The sequence below is a fragment of the Cavia porcellus genome, unplaced genomic scaffold (genome assembly GCF_034190915.1).
Source record: "Cavia porcellus strain 051 isolate PalLab524CR breed Dunkin Hartley unplaced genomic scaffold, mCavPor4.1 scaffold_3, whole genome shotgun sequence".
NCBI classification, from domain to species: Eukaryota; Metazoa; Chordata; class Mammalia; order Rodentia; family Caviidae; genus Cavia; species Cavia porcellus.
The window spans coordinates 117,342,604-117,363,630 of record NW_026947486.1 but is presented as its reverse complement, the minus strand read 5'-3'; the positions used below and the strand labels follow the sequence as shown (position 1 = coordinate 117,363,630).

General features: G+C 46.2%; 1 protein-coding gene across 12 annotated transcripts in view; it reads right to left on the bottom strand.

Annotated features, from left to right (window-relative positions):
• Positions 1 to 21,027, bottom strand: part of Mtmr1 (myotubularin related protein 1) — a 232,094-nt gene that overhangs the window by 181,800 nt on the left and 29,267 nt on the right. For 11 of the 12 annotated variants that reach the window (XM_063246522.1, XM_063246523.1, XM_063246528.1 and 8 more), the window contains 8 exons: positions 19,191 to 19,285; positions 18,752 to 18,859; positions 16,087 to 16,188; positions 15,713 to 15,796; positions 15,057 to 15,206; positions 13,906 to 14,094; positions 2,102 to 2,287; positions 1,347 to 1,553 (listed from right to left, as the gene is read on the bottom strand). In XM_063246522.1, coding sequence (XP_063102592.1) covers positions 1,347 to 1,553; positions 2,102 to 2,287; positions 13,906 to 14,094; positions 15,057 to 15,206; positions 15,713 to 15,796; positions 16,087 to 16,188; positions 18,752 to 18,859; positions 19,191 to 19,285 — 1,121 coding nt within the window. The remainder of the gene's footprint in view (positions 1 to 1,346; positions 1,554 to 2,101; positions 2,288 to 13,905; positions 14,095 to 15,056; positions 15,207 to 15,712; positions 15,797 to 16,086; positions 16,189 to 18,751; positions 18,860 to 19,190; positions 19,286 to 21,027) is intronic. The other variant, XM_063246533.1, reaches the window with a different exon arrangement.

Genomic DNA, 21,027 nt, shown 5'->3' with positions numbered 1-21,027 from the left:
TGTGCGAACCATCTGAGGGTGGCGATGGGGAGGAAATGAGAAAGTGACACAAGTGACAGTTACGGTGGAGGTCTCATTTAGACAAACTCTAAATGACAGGGAGATGCTTGCTTCCAGGTGGCCAGGAACCTACTTGGAGCAGTGTGCACTTGGTGGGGATACTCAGGGGAGCCGTGAGTAGCTGAGATTCTGGGGAGCTGACGCCGGTGGGATGGACGAGGGCCTGATTGTGGGCTCCGAGCACTGCATTGAGGAGCTGCTGCCATCCTGTTGGCCATAGGAAAGCATAAGGGGATTCACACTGGGCAGCCGCAGCACTGGCCCTGTTCTTAAGAATGCTCCAGGGAGCCATAGAGGGGATGGCAGATTGGAAGGGGACAAGTTGCAGAGAGGCTGCAGACTGAGCGCTGGCTGCCAGCTGGACTAAAACACAAAGGCAGCGCAGGCACACCCTAGCAGATGGCCCAGCAACTCCACTCCTAGGCATCTATCCCTTGAACTGACAGCAGATTTTGGGATTGAGTTACGTGGCCCCCAATTTGAAACCCTAACCGCCAACACTTCTGAATGTCACCATATGGAAAGATAGGACCTCTGGGGTGGGGAGGTTAAAATTAAGGCCATTAGGGTGGGCCCTACCCCAGAGGACCCGCATCCTCAGAGACAAGGAGAACTGGACACATGGCAGACACCTGGGGTGTGTGCACAGAGGAAAGACCACGTGAAGACACAGCAAGGGACCATCACCTGCCAAGCCAGGCACCCTTGAGAAAACCCTGCTGGCAACCAATTTTGGATTTCTCCAACTGGAGAAATTTCTCCAAATGTGAGGAAATCGATGTCCACTGTTTAAGTCATGCAGCGGCATAACATGCACAGGGAAATACTATTTGGCCACACAGATCGACCTTGAAAACATCATACCTAGGAAAATAAGACAGCCATAGGAAGACAAATATTGCATGATGTACTTATATATGAGATACCCAGAACAGGCAAATTCAGAGACACACAAAGCAGATCAGTGGCTCTCAGGGCCAAAGCAGGCAAGGACAGGAAGTGGCTGCTTAAGCTGGAGAGGGTTTCCATTTGGGGTAGTGATCACGTTTGGGAACTGGGCAGAGGTAACAGGTATACAACACTGAATGTTCTATTTACTGATTTGAACACTTTAAATGGTTAACTTTATGTTATATGAGTTTCATTTCATTTGTTAAAAAAGGCATAACTCCATGGTACTCTGTTATGGACATTCAGGTCTGGTACAGAGAAAACCCAAACACACTGCACATGGTACACCTGTATATGGCAATCTAGCCAGGCATAACTTCCCCATCTCAACTTACCAGTGCAAACCTGTGCCCAAAGCTTATCCACTCCTTTTCTATGAGCGCCTCAAATCCTTTAATGGTGCGGTAGTAGCTGTCTAACATCAGCATGGCCAGTGATGTGAGCTGGGCTGTCCGGTCCCAGCCATCGCTACAGTGCACCACCACGGAGGTCTTCCCAGATTCTATTTTATCAGCGATCCTTACTGCTCCAGCAAGAAGCATCTTCAGAGAAGAAGGCACAACAGAAAAATCTATGGTCAATTTTGAGAACTGCATGAAATATTTCTGGGGAGAACTTTGGAAGTCCTGGTCAATAAACCAAACAAGAATGCCAAGTTACACCCCCAGGGGTGTAACAGCAGGGGTCTGGCAGGTGTAGCTCAGTGGTAGAGCATTTGCCAAGTACATATCAAGCCCTAGGTTCTGTCCCCAGTACTAAAAAAAAAGAAAAAAGGCCAAGTAATCAATTGAAAACAAGTAAGATGTTACATAAAATTAAAAAAAAAAAAACAATGACACCAAGAAAACCTACAGCAGTAAACAGGGACCTTTATTAAAGGGTCACAAAGTTCTCTTGAAAATCTGACCTGAGTCAAGTATTACCCCCTTTTGATTATGTCACAAAAGCTGTGCACAAGACCACAGGCCAGGAGCCACCAGACCCGAAGGAAGCGCAAATACATAGCACAGACGTGTTTCTTTGTCATGCTGAGAACCACTCGGAGATACAGACCCGCGTGGCACAGATAGACAAAGAGCAGAGCCTTTACCCTGATATATTCCAGCCAGTGGGTCGAGTCCACGTTGGACAGCCACCGGGCCTCATCGATGGAAGGGTACGCGATCTCCTTTAACTTCCGCAGCGACTCTCTCATCACGTGAATGTTGTGGATCTCCAGAAATGTGAGCTCTGCATTTGGGTAAGCGCTTTCACTTTCGTATCCTCCACCCTTTGCCTGTGAGAAGCAAGAGCCACATCATTCCACCTGGAATTAGCTTTTTGGCCATTTCCAGTGCTGCCAGATACAGGCCACCAAAGCAGCCTTGGTGAGGGCTGCAGAGGCATCAGGGCAAAGCACACTAACGTGCTAGCACATGCTAGCCTTTCCAAGGTCTGCATGCTTCTTCCTCCTCCTCCAGGCTTCCAGCACTCTCCCTACCAGCCTCCTCGCATCAGCCACTCTTCCCTTACTGAGCCTCGGTTTCCTTGCAAAGACCTTGCTCCAGAGATGACCTCTCCTCTCCATCCCCCCAAGGCTGCAGCCACCACCCAGCAATCTCAACTTCAGGCCTGACCTCAGTATGCATTCCACAGCCTCGCCCTCCCCACACAGGTGCCTTAGATGCCACTGGTGAAAGCCAAAGCCCTGCCCTCTGCATCAGCACCACAGGTTCCAAAAAGGAACTCTCACTTAGATGTCCTGTGTGCTGCCACTCTGCCTCACTAGTGGAGCAGGCAGTTTTTAATATAACTCGCCATCAGGTCTTCCCCTCACTGATGGTCTGTGAGAGATGACCCTGACTATGGCCGGTCAGCCTTTTGTCCCAGAGTCCCAGGTCAGCCACTTGTGGGCCGGGCCCAGTTTGAACACATCCTATGAAGACAGCAAGTGCCCTGATACCAAACTACACAAAGACCACAAGGAAACTATAGGCCTGTGTCCCTGAAGAATATAAATCAATAGAATACTAGCAAAGCAAATCCAGCAGAATATTAAAGATACCACACACCACAACCAAGCAGGACTTACCCCAAGAACATAAGGGGTTTAAATTACATTGCCAGGCCAGGGATTTAGGTTAGTGGTGTAAGTGCCTGCTCGGCAAGCATGAGGTCCTGAGTTCGATCCACAGTACCCCCCTCCAAAAAAGGTACCTAATGCTTAAGCAATAAACTAGGTTGCCAGGGGTACTGTCACAAAATTATCACAAACTGGGAGGCTGTCTTAGTCATTTTCCTTGTTTCTGGGATAAAATATCTGACACTCAAACTTAGAGCCAGAAGAAGTCATACTGTATGTGCATATGACAAATGTGCAGATCTGATGGGGACTTAGACAAATAAACAGCCTTCCATGTTTCCCGCTGTGTACATCACTGCACTTATATATACTGCAGACATGCACTTTGGTGTCTGACTCTTCTGCACGGGGTCAAATACAATGAACTGCCCTCAAGCTACTCCCACAGTGGTGACAAGAAGGATGTACAAAAGCTGACCTAACTAATGACCCATGCAGTGTAAGGAGGGCTTCCTGCTGAAGGGTGCCTCCCTGGGGAAGGTCGTAAACTGGTCCACCACAGAAATCCAAGTTAAACTGTAGGGAGCGGTGTGACCGCTCTGCTGCTGTCTCCCCGCCTCTCCCTCATATGGGCACATAATGCGCCTACATTAACCATAATCCTCTCCTACTCATGTCACGTACACAGACGTGATGACCCATCAGAGATTACCCCTCTTCCTGTCCCACCAGCCCACCCTTCCCCTATAAAGGCTGCGACCACTTCCTCAATAAACGAGGCTTGATCGGACTTCCTCAACTTGTCTCCGTCTGTCTCCTGCCCTGTCTCTGTTAATCCCTGTTCCTTCTCCAGGAAACTGCCCTGTGGATCCGGATTGACCCATGGACCAGGTCAAGTGGCGCCCAGTGTGGGGCTCCTGGCACGAAGGGCTCAACGAGGGAGCCGTCCTGAGACGCGCGCGTAAGAATGGAACTAACATTTTTGTGACCAACGCTACACGGGAGCCTGCCACGCTGCTCAAGTCACAGTCAGTGGATGGCGATCCTTTCCCTTTACTTCCGGCATGGGTCAGGCATTAAGTGACCATACACGCTTTGTGTCAGGTTTAAGTAAAGCTTTAAAGACAAGAGGGATAAAGGCTAAAGAAAAAGATTTATTGCAGTACTTTCAATTTATTCATAAGGTTTGCTCTTGGTTCCCTTTAGAGGGCTCTATTCATGCAAAAAGATGGGAAAGAGTAGGAGAAGCATTAAAGGATTACTATTGGGTCTTTGGCCCTGAAAAGGTCCCAGTTACGGCCTTTGCCTACTGGAACCTAATCTCGGAGCTACTTACACAGTGCTGCCGAGACCCTCAAATTGATGAATCAATCACCCAAGGTGAAGCCGCATTATGTGCTTCTGCTTCGCCAACATCCTTCCCTTCAGGAGACAAATCTAACCTTCTTGCCCCTCCCATGAGTCAAATGATATGTTAAAAAAGTCCCAAGATGGTGGCCTACTGCCATCCGAGCCCCTACCACTTGAGGCCCACCACAACTCTTTATATCCCAACCTCGCTCCTTTACAAGAGGTTGATTCGAAACAATTAGCAAAAGAAGCTAGTCGACATCACTCAGACCCTATCGTAGCCGCTTCCATAAAACCACCCCCTTGCTACGATAAGACACCCAAATTGTCCAGCCCCTCTACCACACTTCTCGACTTAGAGTCAAAGATTCATGACTTACAACAACAGGTCCAAGTAGAACAAGAAAAACAAAGACTCATTCTGCAACTCCAAACTTTATAGACAGGCCAATTAGATGCCAACCCTAAGATGGCGCCAGCTTCTAAAATGGTGCTTGCCTCACTTCTGCCACATCAGGGTGGGCCCCACCTCAAAATGGCGTTTCCGGTGATGGAGACAAACGTACCTTCCCAAGATGGCGCCATGCAGCCACAAGATGGCGCCGCCAGCACCACAAGTCATCAGGACCCATATGCCACTCACAGTGGCAGCTTTAAAAGAATTAAAGATAGCAGTCGCCCAATATGGCCCTACAGCTGCTTTCACTCTTGCTGTTTTAGAGTCTATGACCCAAGGTTGGATCATTCCAAATGAATGGAGGGATTTAGCCAAAGCTACTCTCTCCGGGAGCAATTATTTACTCTGGAAGTCTGAATTTGTGGAACAATGTGAAAATATTGCTAGAGATAATGCCTCTAGACAAAACCCCTGGACTCTTCCCATGTTAATGGGAACTGGGGATTTTAACAACAAAAAGGCCCAAATGAGATATGATCCCAGCCTTTTTGCACAAGTTAATGTGGCCACTACCAGAGCTTAGAAAAAGCTCCCCTCCGGGAGTGATGTAACCTCCTCCCTCACTCAGATTATACAAAAGCCAGAAGAGCCATTCTCTGATTTCATCAACCGCCTCATACAGGGAGCTGAGCGCCTTTTTGGCACTGTTGAAACTAAAGCGGCCTTAATTAAGCAATTAGCCTATGAAAATGCAACATCAGCTTGCCAAGCCACAATCCGGCCTCATAAAAAGACAGAGGATCTATCTGGTTACATATGCCTATGTGAAGACATAGGCCCCGCCTACCACCAGGGTCTAGCTATGGCTGCCACAGTCAAACAAGTCTTTCTTGCACAGAAAAATAATGGTAAATGCTTTAAATGTGACCAATCAGGGCACTTTGCCTGGGACTGCCCTCAAAGCGAAAACAAGATCCAACAAACCCCACAAAAAAAAAAAAAAAAAAAAACAAAAAAAACAAAAAAAACAAAAAAAAAAAACAGGCCTCTGCCCTAGATGTAAAAGAGGGGATCACTGGGCCAATGAATGCCGGTCCAAAAGGGATGTCCATGGTAACCCTCTACCCCCGCAGGGAAACAAGAATCCGGGCCAGCCCCAAGGCTCCAACTACTACCAAAAATCTGGGGCACCAAGGTTCATTCTGGCCCAAAACAATCCATTTCAGACCTCATCAGGGCAACCCCAGGAAGCGCAGGACTGGACCTCTGTTCCGCCTCCGACACAGTATTAACCTCTGATATAGGCCCCCAGGCCATCCCCAATACAGCCCCCCTCCCCCTGGATGCATTGGACTTACTATAGGGCACTGCAGCTCCACGTTACAGGGACTGCAACTATTGCCTGGTGTTACAGACTCAGATTATACAGGGCCAATTAAGGTTAGGGTCACTATCTCCACGCCTTCCAGCATTGCATCTATTAAGGCTAACCAGCACCTCGCCCAATTGCTCTTGTTACCGTTAGTCTCTACCCCCAATCCATTCATGTCATCTCATAGGGGAGCTTCCCTCCCTGGGTCCTTGGAAGTATATTGGGCCCAACACATATCTAAAGACAAGGCCCTTATGGTCCTACAACTAGATGAAAAAGTTTTTCAGGTCTCATAGATACGGGCGCTGATGTGACTATTATCAAAAAGGGAGACTGGCCCCTCACGTGGCCCTTAGAGACAACTATGACACATCTACAGGGAATTGGACAATCAAAAAACCCACAGCGTAGTGTCAACCTCCTTACCTGGAAAGACCAAGAAGGCAACCAGGGACACATACAGCCCTATGTTATTGCAGGACTACCTCTTAATCTGTGGGGCCGAGATTTACTAATCCAAATGGGAATGATTATGGGTAGCCCTAATAATGTAGTCACAGCACAAATGCTCACAGGCGGATTTCTCCCAAGTCAAGGCCTAAAAATCTCTATCAGGGATCAAATCAAATCCCTATCAGTGATCAAAATGCCCTACAGGCATTAAAATCCCTATCTCCCCCATTCTAAATCTAACAAAAACAGGATTAGACCATTTTCAATAAAGGCCATTGATCTTCCTGGGATCCACACAGACAAAATCAACTGGCTCTCAGATGATCCTGTATGGGTTGATCAATGGCCTCTTGCTCAATCAAAACTCTCCGCCATCCAGAAGCTGGTGCAGAAACAGCTTGTCCTAGGATATATCATCCCAAGTAACTCCCCGTGGAACACACCCATCTTTGCTATTAAGAAAAAGTCAGGAAAATGGCGCCTATTACAAGACCTTAGGGCCATCAACAAGACCATGGTTCTCATGCGGGCCCTGCAGCCAGGCCTCCCTTCCGGTAGGCCATTATAAGATCATCATTGATCTTAAAGACTTTTTCTCTATTCCACTTCACCCAGAGGACCAAAAGAGGTTTGCGTTTAGTGTCCCAATCCCAAATTTCCAAGCCCCCATGCAAAGGTTTCAATGGCTCACCCTCCCCCAAGGGATGGCAAATAGCCCCACCCTATGCCAGTCTTTTGTGGCTTCTGCCCTACAACAGGTGAGAGATAATTGGCCACAACTCTACATCCTCCATTATATGGATGATATTCTGGTCGCGAGACAAGATCATCAACAGGTTTTCCTATGTTACTCAGATCTCCAAGAGGCCCTCGACGCAAAAGGCCTTACTATTGCCCCAGACAAGGTCCACTGACAGACCCATACACCTACCTAGGTTTTCAATTGAGGGGCACCCACCTCTTCTCCCCAAAGCCTCAACTAAGACTTGATGGCTTAAAAACCCTAATTGATTCCCAAAAACTCCTAGGAGACATCAATTGGCTCATTCCATACCTAAAGATAAGTAAACATGACTTCACACCCCTTTATGACCTGCTGCAAGGAGATCCAAATCCTCTGACCTTTCCCCAACAACTTACTCCAATGGCCAGACAGGTTATCTCAGCTGTAATAGAGGCCATCTCTAATCAGACCATTTACTTTATGGACTATAGCCAACCTCTACAATTCCTCATCTTTAATACCAAACATTCTCCCACCGCTGTGTTTTGGCAGCGGGCACCCCTCGTGTGGGTTCACCTGCCAGTCAATCCAAAGCGAATGCTTAATCCTTACTATCAGGCTGTCTCAGATCTAATTATCCAAGGCCGAAAACAAGCTAAATGCTACTTTGGCAAAATCCCGATATCATCATCCAACCCTACACTAAAAATCAAATAGACTGGCTATTCCAGACAAATGAGTCCTGGCCCATTGCCCTGGGTACATTTAAAGGACAAATTGATAATCATTACCCACCTGATAAGCTTTTAGATTTTTGCCAACTGCCAGGCTTTCATTTTTCCAAAGGCTACAGCCTCTCAGCCCCTTCCCAATGCCCTGGTGCTATTCACCAACGGCTCCTCCTCGGGCAGAGCGACTTATGCCTTCCAAGATAAGGTGGTTTCCTTCCAAACCAGTTCCACCTCAGCCCAACTAATGGATCTCCAGGCCATCCTGGCTGTTTTTGCTGCTGTTTCCCTCGAGCCTTTCAATCTCTATACAGATAGTTCCTATTTGGCTCACTCTGTTCCCCTATTGGAGACAGTAGGTGCTATTTGCCAGGCCTCCCCAGCAGCAAACCTATTTACAAAATTACAAAGCCATATACGGCTCTGCTGCCATAAGTTTTTCACTGGGCACCTAAGAGCCCACTCAGGCCTTCCTGGTCCCCTAACAAGGGGCAACCACCTTGCAGATCTAGCCACACAAGCACAGATCTTTTTTCAAGATTCTGATCCCCCAAGCAATAAAGCAGACCAAAACATCTTAGATGCCCAACACACTGGCTGCACCACCTTAATGCCCAGTCCCTTCGCCTCCTCCATAAAATTACCCATGACCAAGCCAGACAGATTGTAAAAGACTGCCCATCCTGTGCTATCCACCTACCCATGCAACACTTAGGGGTTAATCCAAGGGGCCTTGTTTCCAATGCCCTGTGGCAAATGGAGGTCACTCATATCCCAGAGTTTGGCAACCTAAAATATGTCCATGTGAGCGTTGATACATACATTGGCTTTATCTTCTCCACCCTCCAAACCGGAGAGGCTACCAAACATATCTTTGCTCACATGCTGTCAGCTTTATCAGTGCTTGGAAACCCTCATCAACTTAAGACCGACAATGGCCCTGATATACTAGCACTTTCTTTGCCCACTTCTGCAAGTGCCTCAACATCCTCCACACAACAGGTATACCTTACAATCCACAAGGCCAAGGCATTGTTGAATGTGCACATTGTTCTCTCAAACTCACTACTGATAAAGTCAAAGGGGGATCATGGTACCCTATCCAAGGATGCCCCAGAAATATTGTATCTCATGCCTTAATCATCCTTAATTTTTTAAATCTGGATGCTTCTGGACAGTCAGCAGCCATGTGTTTTTGGCATACTGAAACACAAAAGCAATTTGCTTCTGTACTATGGAGAGACCCCCTGACTAACTCATGGCATGGCCCTGACCCTGTTCTTATATGGGGACGTGGTTCAGTGTGTATATACTCCTGCCATGACAAAGAGGCTAGATGGCTCCCTGAAAGCCTCGTTAGGCAAATTAATGAGCCAAATAATAATAACCCCAAAAAGGCCCAAGAGTAAACACATACCCTGAGGCAACTTCTTGTGCTTCCTTACAGAAAATGCCAAACCGATGGATTACATGGTGCCTTCTCAAGATCCTCCTTGGACCACCCTGACCAATGGTGGATCTGGACCTCCTGTCACAAAACAGGACCTACTTAAAACATTCTACAGTAACCCCTGCGATTGCCGAGGAGAAAATTTACCGCCTAAATGCTCAAAAGATCAATCCCGCTGTTCTACACCCCAAACCTTTGGCACGATTGACTGTGGCAGATTTACGGCCTACCTAGTATTAGTCCCGGGGGTCGGTCATTCTGGTCAAAAGGGAGTCTGGCAATGTGTCCCAAAGCCACAGATTAAACCTGTAGACCCACAGGTTAGAACAAACTGCTCCTGCTTTTCCTATGAGGAAAAGCTGTACACTCTGTGTGTTACACAGCAGTTTCCAAATGTGTCGGACCAAATAACAAAATTTATTTCACAGCCATCCTTACCAAAATTACTCCGCCCCAATATGCCTCAGATTGGAACACTATCCCCAAGGACATGGGTGTCTCCCCATATTCTCAGGCAGGATGTAAAGGCAATATAGGGGCACCCACATGTTGGTTCAGAGAGGCACCTGTCCATGATTCTGATGGGGGAGGCCCCCAAGACAAAATCAGACAAAAATAGGTTCACCAATGACTAGAAGAGATAATAAATAGCTTATTCCCAAAGATCAATTACCACCCATTGGCACTCCCCCAACCTCGGGGAGTGGACCTAGATCTACAGACCTATGATACTCTCTTAGCCACTCAAAAGGCGCTTAAATGTCACCAACCCTAACCTGACTAAAGACTGCTGGCTATGCATAGCACTAGGTACCCCCATGCCAATAGCTATCCCCTCCAATTCAACACCTATCTCCCTAGGAGACCCCCCTACCTGTATGCCTGGCCAACCATTTTCTGTCCAACCAATAATAATAGCCAATTTATCTGTCCCATGTATTCAGGGCTCTTTTGCAAATGACTCATTCGTCATTGATGTGGGCCCCCTCAAATCCCCTGGCTGCTCTAAAATTACCAACCACACTGATCCTTTATGCCCTCCCTCAGGACAAGTGTTTATATGTGGGGCAAATATGGCTTACCCTTTTCTCCCATCCAACTGGTCAGGAATATGTATGCTAGCTGCCATTCTGCTCGATATTGATATAATTCCCGGACAGGAGCCTGTATCCATACTAGAGTTTACCTACATCTCTGGCCGCCAAAAACGAGCGGTGGCTCTTGTTCCACTTCTGGTAGGAATGGGTGTCACCGGGGCGCTGGCCACTAGTACAGCTGGACTGGGTGTTGCCCTAGATAAATACACTGAGATCTCCAACCAGCTGTCAGAAGATGTCCAGGCCCTGTCTGCCACTATACGGACCCTCCAAGATCAACTAGATTCATTGGCAGAGGTGGTCATCCAAAACAGGTGAGGGCTAGACCTCCTAACTGCAAAACAGGGGGGAATTTGTCTTGCCTTGCAGGAAAAAATGCTGCTTTTATGTCAACCAATCCGGCGTTGTTCGTGGAAAACTTCAAGAAATTGAAGAGCGGCTCAAATTGAGAAGACAACAAATGGCCTCTAACCCCTTCTCCATGCTCTGGGGAGGACTCTTCCCCTACCTATCATCCCTCCTGGGGCCCCTAGCTGCCTTGTTGCTTCTCTCTGTGGGTCCTTGTAGTTTTTAGAGGATTATGACCCGAGGATTATAACCAGATAGATGCATTTATGGCAAAGCCCATTCAGGTACACTATCACCAGCTGAAGACAGCAGATCAACAAACCTACCGGGAAGGAATTCCCACGAGTGGCCCATATGACGACGTGGCCTGACTGCCCTGGGGCAATGGACAGGCAGCCAAAGATGGGCAACTAGGACATGCATGCTACACCACCAGCCACCTAAGACAGGCACAGGACCAACTGCTGTCCTGCAAGCCCATGACGGGTAAGGCCCGGTTGGGTCCATGTAATGAGGTCCTTGACCTAAGACAGGCACTGTCCTCACAGGGCCTGCCATACTCCTGATTAAATAATATAGAAAGGGAGGAGACGTAGGGAGCAGCTCGACTGCCCCGCTGCTGTCTCTCCGCCTCTCCCTCATATGGGCACATAATGCGCCTATATTAACCATAATCCTCTCCTACTCATGTCACGTACACGGACGTGATGATGACCCATCATCCCGTAGCCTCTTCCTGTCCCACCGGCCCGCCCTTGCCCTATAAAGGCTGCGACCACTTCCTCAATAAACGAGACTTGATCGGACTTCCTCGACTTGTCTCTGTCTCTCGGTCTCCTGCCCGGTCTGTGTTAATCCCCGTTCCTTCTCCAGGAAACTGCCCCACGGATCTGGATAAACCCACGGGCTGGGTCATTAAACCCTGGTAACTGTGAACTGACCTCAAGTTTAGGCTCATGAGATGACGGGACAACCCTGGATTACCTCAGGTGGGCGCTAAATGCCCCGTAGTATCCTTAGAGAGAAACAGGAACAGATGTAGAAATGAGAAGGAGGGAGAGGAGAAGGAAGAGGAGGAGGCTACAGGAAGACAGACAAAGAGGTTACAGCAGTGTGGTTATAAGCCCAGCAGTGCTGGCGTAGCCACCAGAGGCAGGAAGAAGCAAGCAGCAGCCTCTCCTGGAGCCCTCTGAGGGCACACGGCCCTGGCAGCTTCTGGGCGGCCGGCCTCCAACACCGCAAGGGAATGAATGCACCTCTGCTGCTGCCAGTGCAGTCTATACCTGAGCCTGGAAACCAAGCCCTCCCCACCCGCTGCCTGTCTGTTCCTCTGCCAGGCCATGCCACCGCACTAACCAACACCACCACCTGCTGGGCCAGATACCCGGTCAGCCCCTTTGACTAACGGGGACCACAGGCACATCATTGTCAAGTACTGAGTGCTGGAGACACACCCGCCACCAGGCCGAGGTTTTATGTGCAATATTCTCTCTTCACTTTAATCCTCATAGAAGCCTTAACACAAAACACTGATGCTACCTCCCATTTTGCAGAAGTGGGAAACTGAGGCTCAGAGAGAGGTTAAGCAACTTGCCCAGAGTTCTACAGGGCACCAAGTGGCAGCCCCTGGAGAAAAATCCAGGTGTAACTGAGTCCAAAGCCAAAGTTCTCACGGCTCCACCACACTGACTCTTAGATTGGTGGAGTTCTCTGTGATCTTGTGACCACAGAGTTAGCCAAGGAGACGTCAAGCGTACAGTGGGAAGGATAGAAACTGCGGTGTTAAACTCAAGTCACACTCAGCACACGGGCATACTGAAAGTCCTGGCAGTGGACGCCAGAAGAGAGGCCGGAGAGATTGTGTAGAGCAGTGAAGAGGACCCAGCCAAGGGGAGGCAGGAGGCTGGCTTTCTGGAGACTGTGGTGAGGGATGGAATAATCACTGAGGGAAGAAAAGCAGCAAGCCGACTGGAGAGCTGAAGTCAGATCGCACGCACTGCAGAAGGGTAGGTGACGGAGCAGTGACCAGGCCCTCAGTCGTCCTTCCTTCTGGAAAATGTCCAGCTGCCCAGCTGTCAGACAGGTGCTCATGCTACTGGCAACGCTCCGCCCGTTTCTGCCCACTGGCCGTGCCATGCCAGCTGAGTGCTAACTGCTTTGTACAACTCCCCTGGCACACGGAGCTCACATCTCTCAGCCCTTCTGGCACTGGCGTTCCCAGCACCCTGCCCTAGCGGATGTGTGCTACGTGAGGGTTACTGCAGACACAGGCGTGAGAAGGCAAGGGTTGTGTCATGTATCTAGTCCTGAAATTACTTGAGTGGGCAAGGTCCTCGGACTGCCAAATGCCTACATGCAGTAGTACACTATCACAAATTCATCTGCAGTACACAGAAATGCCTCAAAGCAAAACTTCAGGTCTGGAGTCAAAGCTTTCACTTGGTACCTTCAGTTAGTGGGATCGCATGGGCGCTGCCAGCAGAAGTGATCACATTGGGACACACTGTCTCCTGATGTGCACTGCCGCTGCTTTGTGTCACTTAGACAAACTGTGCATATCTGCAGTGTGTACTGCTGAGTCCATTCTAAAAGCGCTTCATGCCAGATATGAACTAATCAAATATTACTATAGTTTGTAAATTAGTAGTATTTCCCAGGGTCTCACAATCACGCACTAAAATACTTAATCTTTTAGATAATTCTCTGGGTCTTTGCTTAATCTACTCAACAGGCAGGATTATGGAAAAGCTGAAAAGGGTCCATGGAGTACAAACCAGGGAGGGCTAGCCACAGCTACTCCAAAAGCCTCTGACCACAGGTGGGGAGGAGCCCAGTGAGCTGTTGCAAATGCAAGACAACTTACAGGAAGTGGAGAAGAGATAGCCTGTTTCTGCAGTGCTATCAAGAGTGTACCTTGTTGGTGTCAGCAACACTGTTCTGTCGGGCATCGAAAATAATAAGCTTGTGGGACTGTGCATTAGCATCCATTATTGTCTGCAAGTATTTCTCATCCTCTTTGCAGCGTTTATCACTGGGGCCCACCAGCGGCTGGCTGCAGCGGGTAATCGTTGCCTGACTTTCTGGATGAATCCATGATAATACCTAGTGTTTAGAAGCAACAGGCATTAGCACAGTCCCAAAAGCAGCACATGCTCGAATGACTTGGTAGGAAAAGCAGTTTCTCCTGAAGACTCTCCTCAAAGCTGAGAGTGGAGAGAGCAACCGCGGCACTGCAGCAGCTAAGGGACTCAATGCTTTGGGCAGGTTGAAATGTCTGACCACATGAGTCCTGAAATTCTGTCACTCTAGGCAAAATAAAACCTCAGTCAAACTATCACTAAAATATAGCCCCATTTCTATTTGATTGACTACTTTGATGTGGTCTCCTAATTAAAAATAATCTCTATTTCCATGATAACACATGTGGCAGAGTGAGGACAAATATACAGTCTCTGGCCAAACCTAAAACTCTGTCACCAAACCTCGCGTCTTCCTCCAGGGACCCAGTGACCCAGGGTCACACCACATGCAAACGGTGGGCAAAGCTACCCTCCCCGCTCCTTCCTGTGGCTCCAGCACTGCAGTCAGGATGAGCTTAGTGTATTCCTCTTAGATGGTCTGCTGTGGGCATTCATGTAAACTGCTCTTGCTACTCCTTTTTTATTCTCTACAATGTTTCGAGAGCATAACTTAAAAACAGGAAATCATATAAGGGGGAGACAGAGCAAAACTGAATGTTTACATACTTCTTGAGAATCAAAGGGAAATTCAACCTTTTCTGTGTTTTTTTGGTTTGTTTCTTTCTTTCTTGTTTTTCTGAGACAAAGTTTCACTATGCAGTCCATGCTGGCCTTGAGTTCACTGTGTAGTTCCAGCTGGCCTCAAATTTGCAGCGATCTGTCTGCCTCAGCCTCCTGAGTGCTGGGATTACAGATATGTGCCACGGGCTCTCTTCAGCTTTCCAAGCTTATCTTTTTACTTTCGCTGGACTTTCTGTCTGCATCTCTCCATATCAGATCTAATGAAGTACATGCTGCTATCTAAATGCCACTGTGTATACTTACAGGGACTCTGCCTTTTGCCCGAAAGGCTGCCACTTTTGATAGGTCATCATCTTTTACACTGGTTGGCACAACAATGACAGCAGGGTAAGTGGCGCAGAGCTCATAGTTACTATTTATTTTGGATATTTTCCAACTTTCATTTGGCAAGCCCTGCAGAATGACAGAGAAAAAAGAAGAGGGGAAAACACACTTTTCCACCTTGATGAAGCATTAAGCATGAATCACACCTATTTTCTAATTTTAGTTGTAACTTAAAAGCTGATGCCATGACAATAAGAATGTACTGGAAGACATGCAAAAGTTCACAACGCTCCAGGAATTCCCAGCCAAAGAGCACAATGTCCTACCAAGATAGTCCCAACACAGGTTCTAAACTGAACCTAAGTCAGGGGCTTGGGCCTTCCTTGTCACTACCACCAGATCACCTTCTGGAGGCCATCTGGAAGACTCTGTCTGAAACCTCTAGCCCTCCTCACCCTCTGGAAGACGATGAACAACCATGACAAAAGTCAAGAGGTTGGCACAGGAGAAGAGGGCGCCCAGAAGATGGAGAAGTTATGCTCATGTGCAACTTGTAGAAATGTTCTTCTCTAACTTTTTAGAAGAGAAAAAGATGTTGACCTATTATTTTCAGTTTGATAAGCAACGTACTTTACCTGTCTCTTATATTCAGCTACTGGATCATACACTTTCCAGCCATTAACTGGAAATTTTTCTTTATAGCTGAATGCAAATAGTGCCTGGATACAAAAACCACAAAACACAAGTCAGTACTTATCTTATTCCATATACCCAATATTAAATCTGCTCATTCTGATATGAGCTGAATGCATTAAGATTCTTAATCTGCAAATTTTAAAGTAAAAACTCGGTAGCTTTTCTTAATCATAGAAAATTGACAAAATTCAAATAGTCTAATACTAGTTACAACAGAAAAAGATAAAGAAAACCTCTGGAAAAATACGGCTAACCATGAAATTTCAGAAATGCACTAAATGCACTAAGAAAACCTTTACTTCAGTGTACTCACCTGGCCATTAGAGAGAGGAAATGCATGTTTACTGAGGTTTTCAAATATCCCAAGTTTGCGCTGTTCCTCTTGTTTATAAGCAAGTCGCAGATTCCTCATATCCTGATAAATGATTAGTGAAACTCAGTTATTCAACATGCATTTAGCACCTACAAGCCACATACAATAGCATAAATAAATATATTTATTCATTTCTCATTTCATGCTCCTTTTCCTATTAACAAAGTTATCTTCAATGAGCTTTTAAAAATTCAAGAAAACTGGAATAAAGGGGACAGGTATGGGGGGAAAATTCTAAGGGAGATCAAAGAATAACATTTGTACACAAAAGCCCTGCCATCAAGCCCTGTGCATGCACTCAGTGAAGGCGCGCCATGAAATTAGTTGTGTACTTTAAGCTGCCAAAAGAGCCAACTCTAAAGTCCACACCACCTATAAACAGAGTACAGCAAAGACTTCGCCTCCAGAAAGGACTCCGTATCACACAGGGACTGGGACCCTGGGTGACATCCTTAGAGCAAGATAATGTGTTTCCCAGGACGGCTGTTTCCTACGGTGCCTCGTGAATGCAAGCTGATGGGAAAGGCCGAAGCACAAGCAGGGGGAGATCCCACTCAGCACAGCTCTGATGGTGATTTCTTCCTGAGTCAGTGTTCTGAGTGTTGCCGCCAACCTTTTTATGCATGTGGCCCCTATAAGCTAAACACAAAATCTCCCTCTTTAACATTATATGAAACTGTAAAATAAATATGACCACAAAGAAATTAAAGCAGCAGTAATTTTAGGAAGTGAAGAGGCTGCTGTTGTGATAGTATTTACCACAGCAAGTGAACAGGACTAACTCAAATGTCCATCAGTAGGGGCTATCACACAGCTAACAGAACACTACAGTGGTTCAAATCAGAATCTGCTCTATAATATTGATACAAAGAAGTTCCAAGATACATTGTCAAGGGCAAAAAGAACAGAATGGAGGAGCACATATAATATACTACCACTTACAATTTCAAAGAAAGACCGGACATACATGTTTGTATGCAGAAGGGGTCTGTGAGGGCACACATCAGACATTAGGAAGTGTGCTGCCTGCAGGGAGTACAACAGCGGGGCTGGCACTACTTTTTACTGTCTATGGCTTTTGTACCTTTAAATTGTATACCACCTGTTAAAAAATACAGCCTGCACTTACAAGGCTCTTAGGGATGAGCTGAGGGGACCAGGAGCCTAGCCTTAGTAATTCCAGGCTAGAAATCATGTGGGAAATTATGTCAGCAAATGCCCACCCTCGCCATGAAAACCCTAAGGTAAAACAATCCCAGGACACCTTCGAGAGCAGCATAACCTCCTGCTGTGCCCTCCATCCCAGCTATCCTGGCTCCACATACCCTCCTTAGTAGGGATTTATTGCTCAGGATTGCTGGGAAGAAAAGCATTCCAAGCCAAGGGGAACGTGTGCGGTGGTCCTCTATTTGGTCAGAGTGCGTGCTTAGCATGGATGGGATGGTGGGTGTGAGGAGATAGGAATCCTGAACCAGAGCAGGACTGGGAGGCAAGGGTGATGTGAGGCTGGCTCAGGGGAGGCTGCAGAGGAAAGTGAGCCAGGCTCAGCCACGTGAGGCCTTGACAAGGACCTTTGCCGTAGGCCTAAGAAGAATGGGAAGCTACCTGAGAATTATGAGAAGGGGAAGGACAGCTTTCAAAATCGCAGAAGCAATCAAGTTGCCCTCTGCTTGATGTTGTATAGCTGCTGGCCACGTGCTGGATGTGCGACCTTGTCTGAGAGGAACAACTGCATGAGGTACCCAGAGTGAGCCCAGTGGGACAGCAGGCTCAGACCTGGAAGACTTTGGAAAAGTGGATTCGGTGCAGTGCGGGACTGAAAGATGAGAGCTGGCCTCAGGGATCTGCCCATGGGAATTAGATGAGCGGGCCTCTGAAGCCCGGCCTCCGGAGGAGCCCTGACGATTACATTGGCAGGTCTGCTTCCTGGTACTCCAGGTAAGTGGTAAGCAAATTGTTTTCCATGGGGCAAAGTCCTTTAAAATAAAACATTTGTTCAGGGTGCTTCTTAAGTTACTACTTTTTATGAAAGTTACCACACACATTTCTACTGAACTCACTGGAGCAAGGATACGAAATAAAAAGTAAGCATAGCTCAAAGTGAAAACTATGACATAACCAAGAAACTTTAATGACAGGATTTAAAGAACCTTGCTGTCTCTTTAGGAAGCCATTGGTCAGCCACTGTTCTGTAGTCTTGAAACAACAAACTAGAAAACAGTCCTGATCTCTGCTTTCTATTTGATTTCCCTGAGATGTAATAAACAATGTTGGCACTTACGAGCAGTAGTTAGGAGCCATGTTTTGTTTGTTTTTGTTTTTTTTGGTACTTCAGATCGAACTCATGACCTGGCACTTGCCTGGCAGGCGCTTGTATAGCTGAGCTAAACCCCTGGCCCATATGAGCCATGTTTATTACAAATACGCAACAGAAAACTACCTCAATGGAGTCTATGATGGGTTCAGTTTGTTGATATGACATTTAAAGAAGCTGCTGGGTCTCGAAGAGTAAAGTTATTGTAACTACCAAAGAACAGGAAGGGTGAGTCAGAGAACATTCTAAGCTGATCACCCCCTTTCAGTTTTACTTGCATTTGGTGTCTACCTTGCACACGATCTCTATACCACAAGAATTGTCTCCGTGGCTCTGTGCTCCAATCTTCTCAACTCTGCTGATCACTCCAAGGGGCACATCCAGGACAAAGTGTGGGTCCTAGGTTTAAAAATTCAGATTAATGCCAGTCCAGGTGAGTCAACAAAGTCTCCTTCTTTTAAGTCTTTGATGATTAGGAACCATGTTGGTTTACTTCGGCATTTCTTCTTTGTCCCAGCTAAGAAGCTGCAGTCTGATTTATAGCATATCTTGTACAGTTATGTTGAGACTGCCTCTCCCCTCCAAGTGTAATGAATCAGCCTTTCGGCGGAATAAAATCTATTTGCACATGTGACATATTAAAACTCACCCTTGGATTTCAGGAGACTGTTTACTTTCTTCTTTTACTGGTTCCAAATCATTTTAAAATTAAAAACACTAAAAAACTCACCCGCTCTACGTTTTTGAAGTACATCTTAAAGTCCGTCACTGTTAGGGTTCCGCTCACTGCTCCCATAAATGGGCAGATATACATGACATCTTTTACTGAAAGAAAAAACCCAAAGTAGCAACCACTGCTGTAGAACTGTGATTCAATAAATCTTAGCATGGACTTCCAAATGTATGTGTGAGTGTGAATCCAGTTTTGTAGGAATTTTATTAAATAGGACTTTTAGGTACAGATGAGTCTTCCAATAAAGTTGGATCACTTAACACTCTGGCTACCTACTAAGGTATCAAATAAAGGCCTCATAATAAGTTACATTTTGTCCTTTTTTTCCAAGCAGTTAACATTTTTCCTGGATGGTAAGTTAATCACATTCAAAACATTAAATAACTCTAAAAACACTAAACTACCATTTCATAAATTACTGCTATTTAAAACTAATGAAACTAAGCACTGTCCTTTAGTGCACCTCCAAGGGAAACTGCTTTAGAGATAGTAAAAGTTACAACCACATTAATAAAGAAGAAAAGTCATATTTTAGTGCTGGGAGCTTGGCTTCGTGGTAGAGTACCTGCCTCATACACTTGAGGTCTAGGTTCTATCTCCAGAATCAGGGAAAAACAAGAAACAGAGAGACAGAGAGATATGCATTTCAAATTACTGATCAGCTTCCTGACTCATTTTAACTTTCATTTTGTTATCAATAAATCACACAACATTTTAAATTCCTGTACCTATTAAAAAGCTCATATCTAGCCAGATATGGTGGTGCACACCTGTAATCCCACACTTTGGGAGGCTGAGGCACAAAGATCACAAGATCCAGCCCAGTCTGAACAACTCAGCAACTTAGTAGCACCTTGTCTCAAAGTAAAAAATAAAAATACAAAGGGCTGGGGATGTAGCTCAATGTGAAAGCCCTGGATTCAATCCCCAGTACTGCAAAAGAAAAAAAAGAACTCCTCCCACATTTTCATGACTTTCCCAAAGAGCCATTCCATTGGAATGACAGAAACCTACATAGCTACAGCTGAGTCCAAAAGTTTGTCATTTGGCCAAATTCTCAAAACATTTCTATCATACTCGTTACAAGCTGAGTGTTTTCAATTGCAAGGTTCGGGGCATAAACAGATTTAGTTCTTGTCTATAAGCAGGCTGGAAGTCACCGTTATACCATAGCCTGATAAATGCTATAAAGTGATGTGGAAACAAAGTGATAAAGTTTAGGAGAGGATCAACTTAACCCAGCAGGAGAGCACGTAGAGGGAGTGAGAGAGAAGAGAGGGAAGGAGGGAGGAGAGACAGCAAGTTGTTAGAGCTTAGTATGGATGCATCAAAAGGGGAAGTGAGGATTAATGACATAGGCTGGAGAGACCAGCAGGGAGAGGATCAGAATGTATTTCTGTGGGACACTACACGGTATTAGATCTTATCCTTAAAAGATAACATACTATAAGTAAGGACAACTTGCTGTGAGTTTGTGGCCAGCGTTGGCTACGTAGTGAGTTCATGGCCACTTTGAACTACACGGCAAGACGTTATCTCAAAAAAAAAAAAAAAAAAAAAAAAAAAAAAATATATATATATATATATATTCTGTAAAAATATCAGAAAAAAGTAGGTTTCTGAGCAAATGAGCAAAGAATACCGCCAGGAATATGGGTCAGAATAACACAATCATTCTAAACATTTATGTACCCAGCACAGAACTTCAAGACACTATGATAAAGAGAACTACAATGAGAAACAGACAGATCCACAATTACAGTCAGAGATTCTGAAACTCCTCTCTCAGTAACTGATAGAAGTAGACAGAAAATAAGACAACAGAAGACTTGAA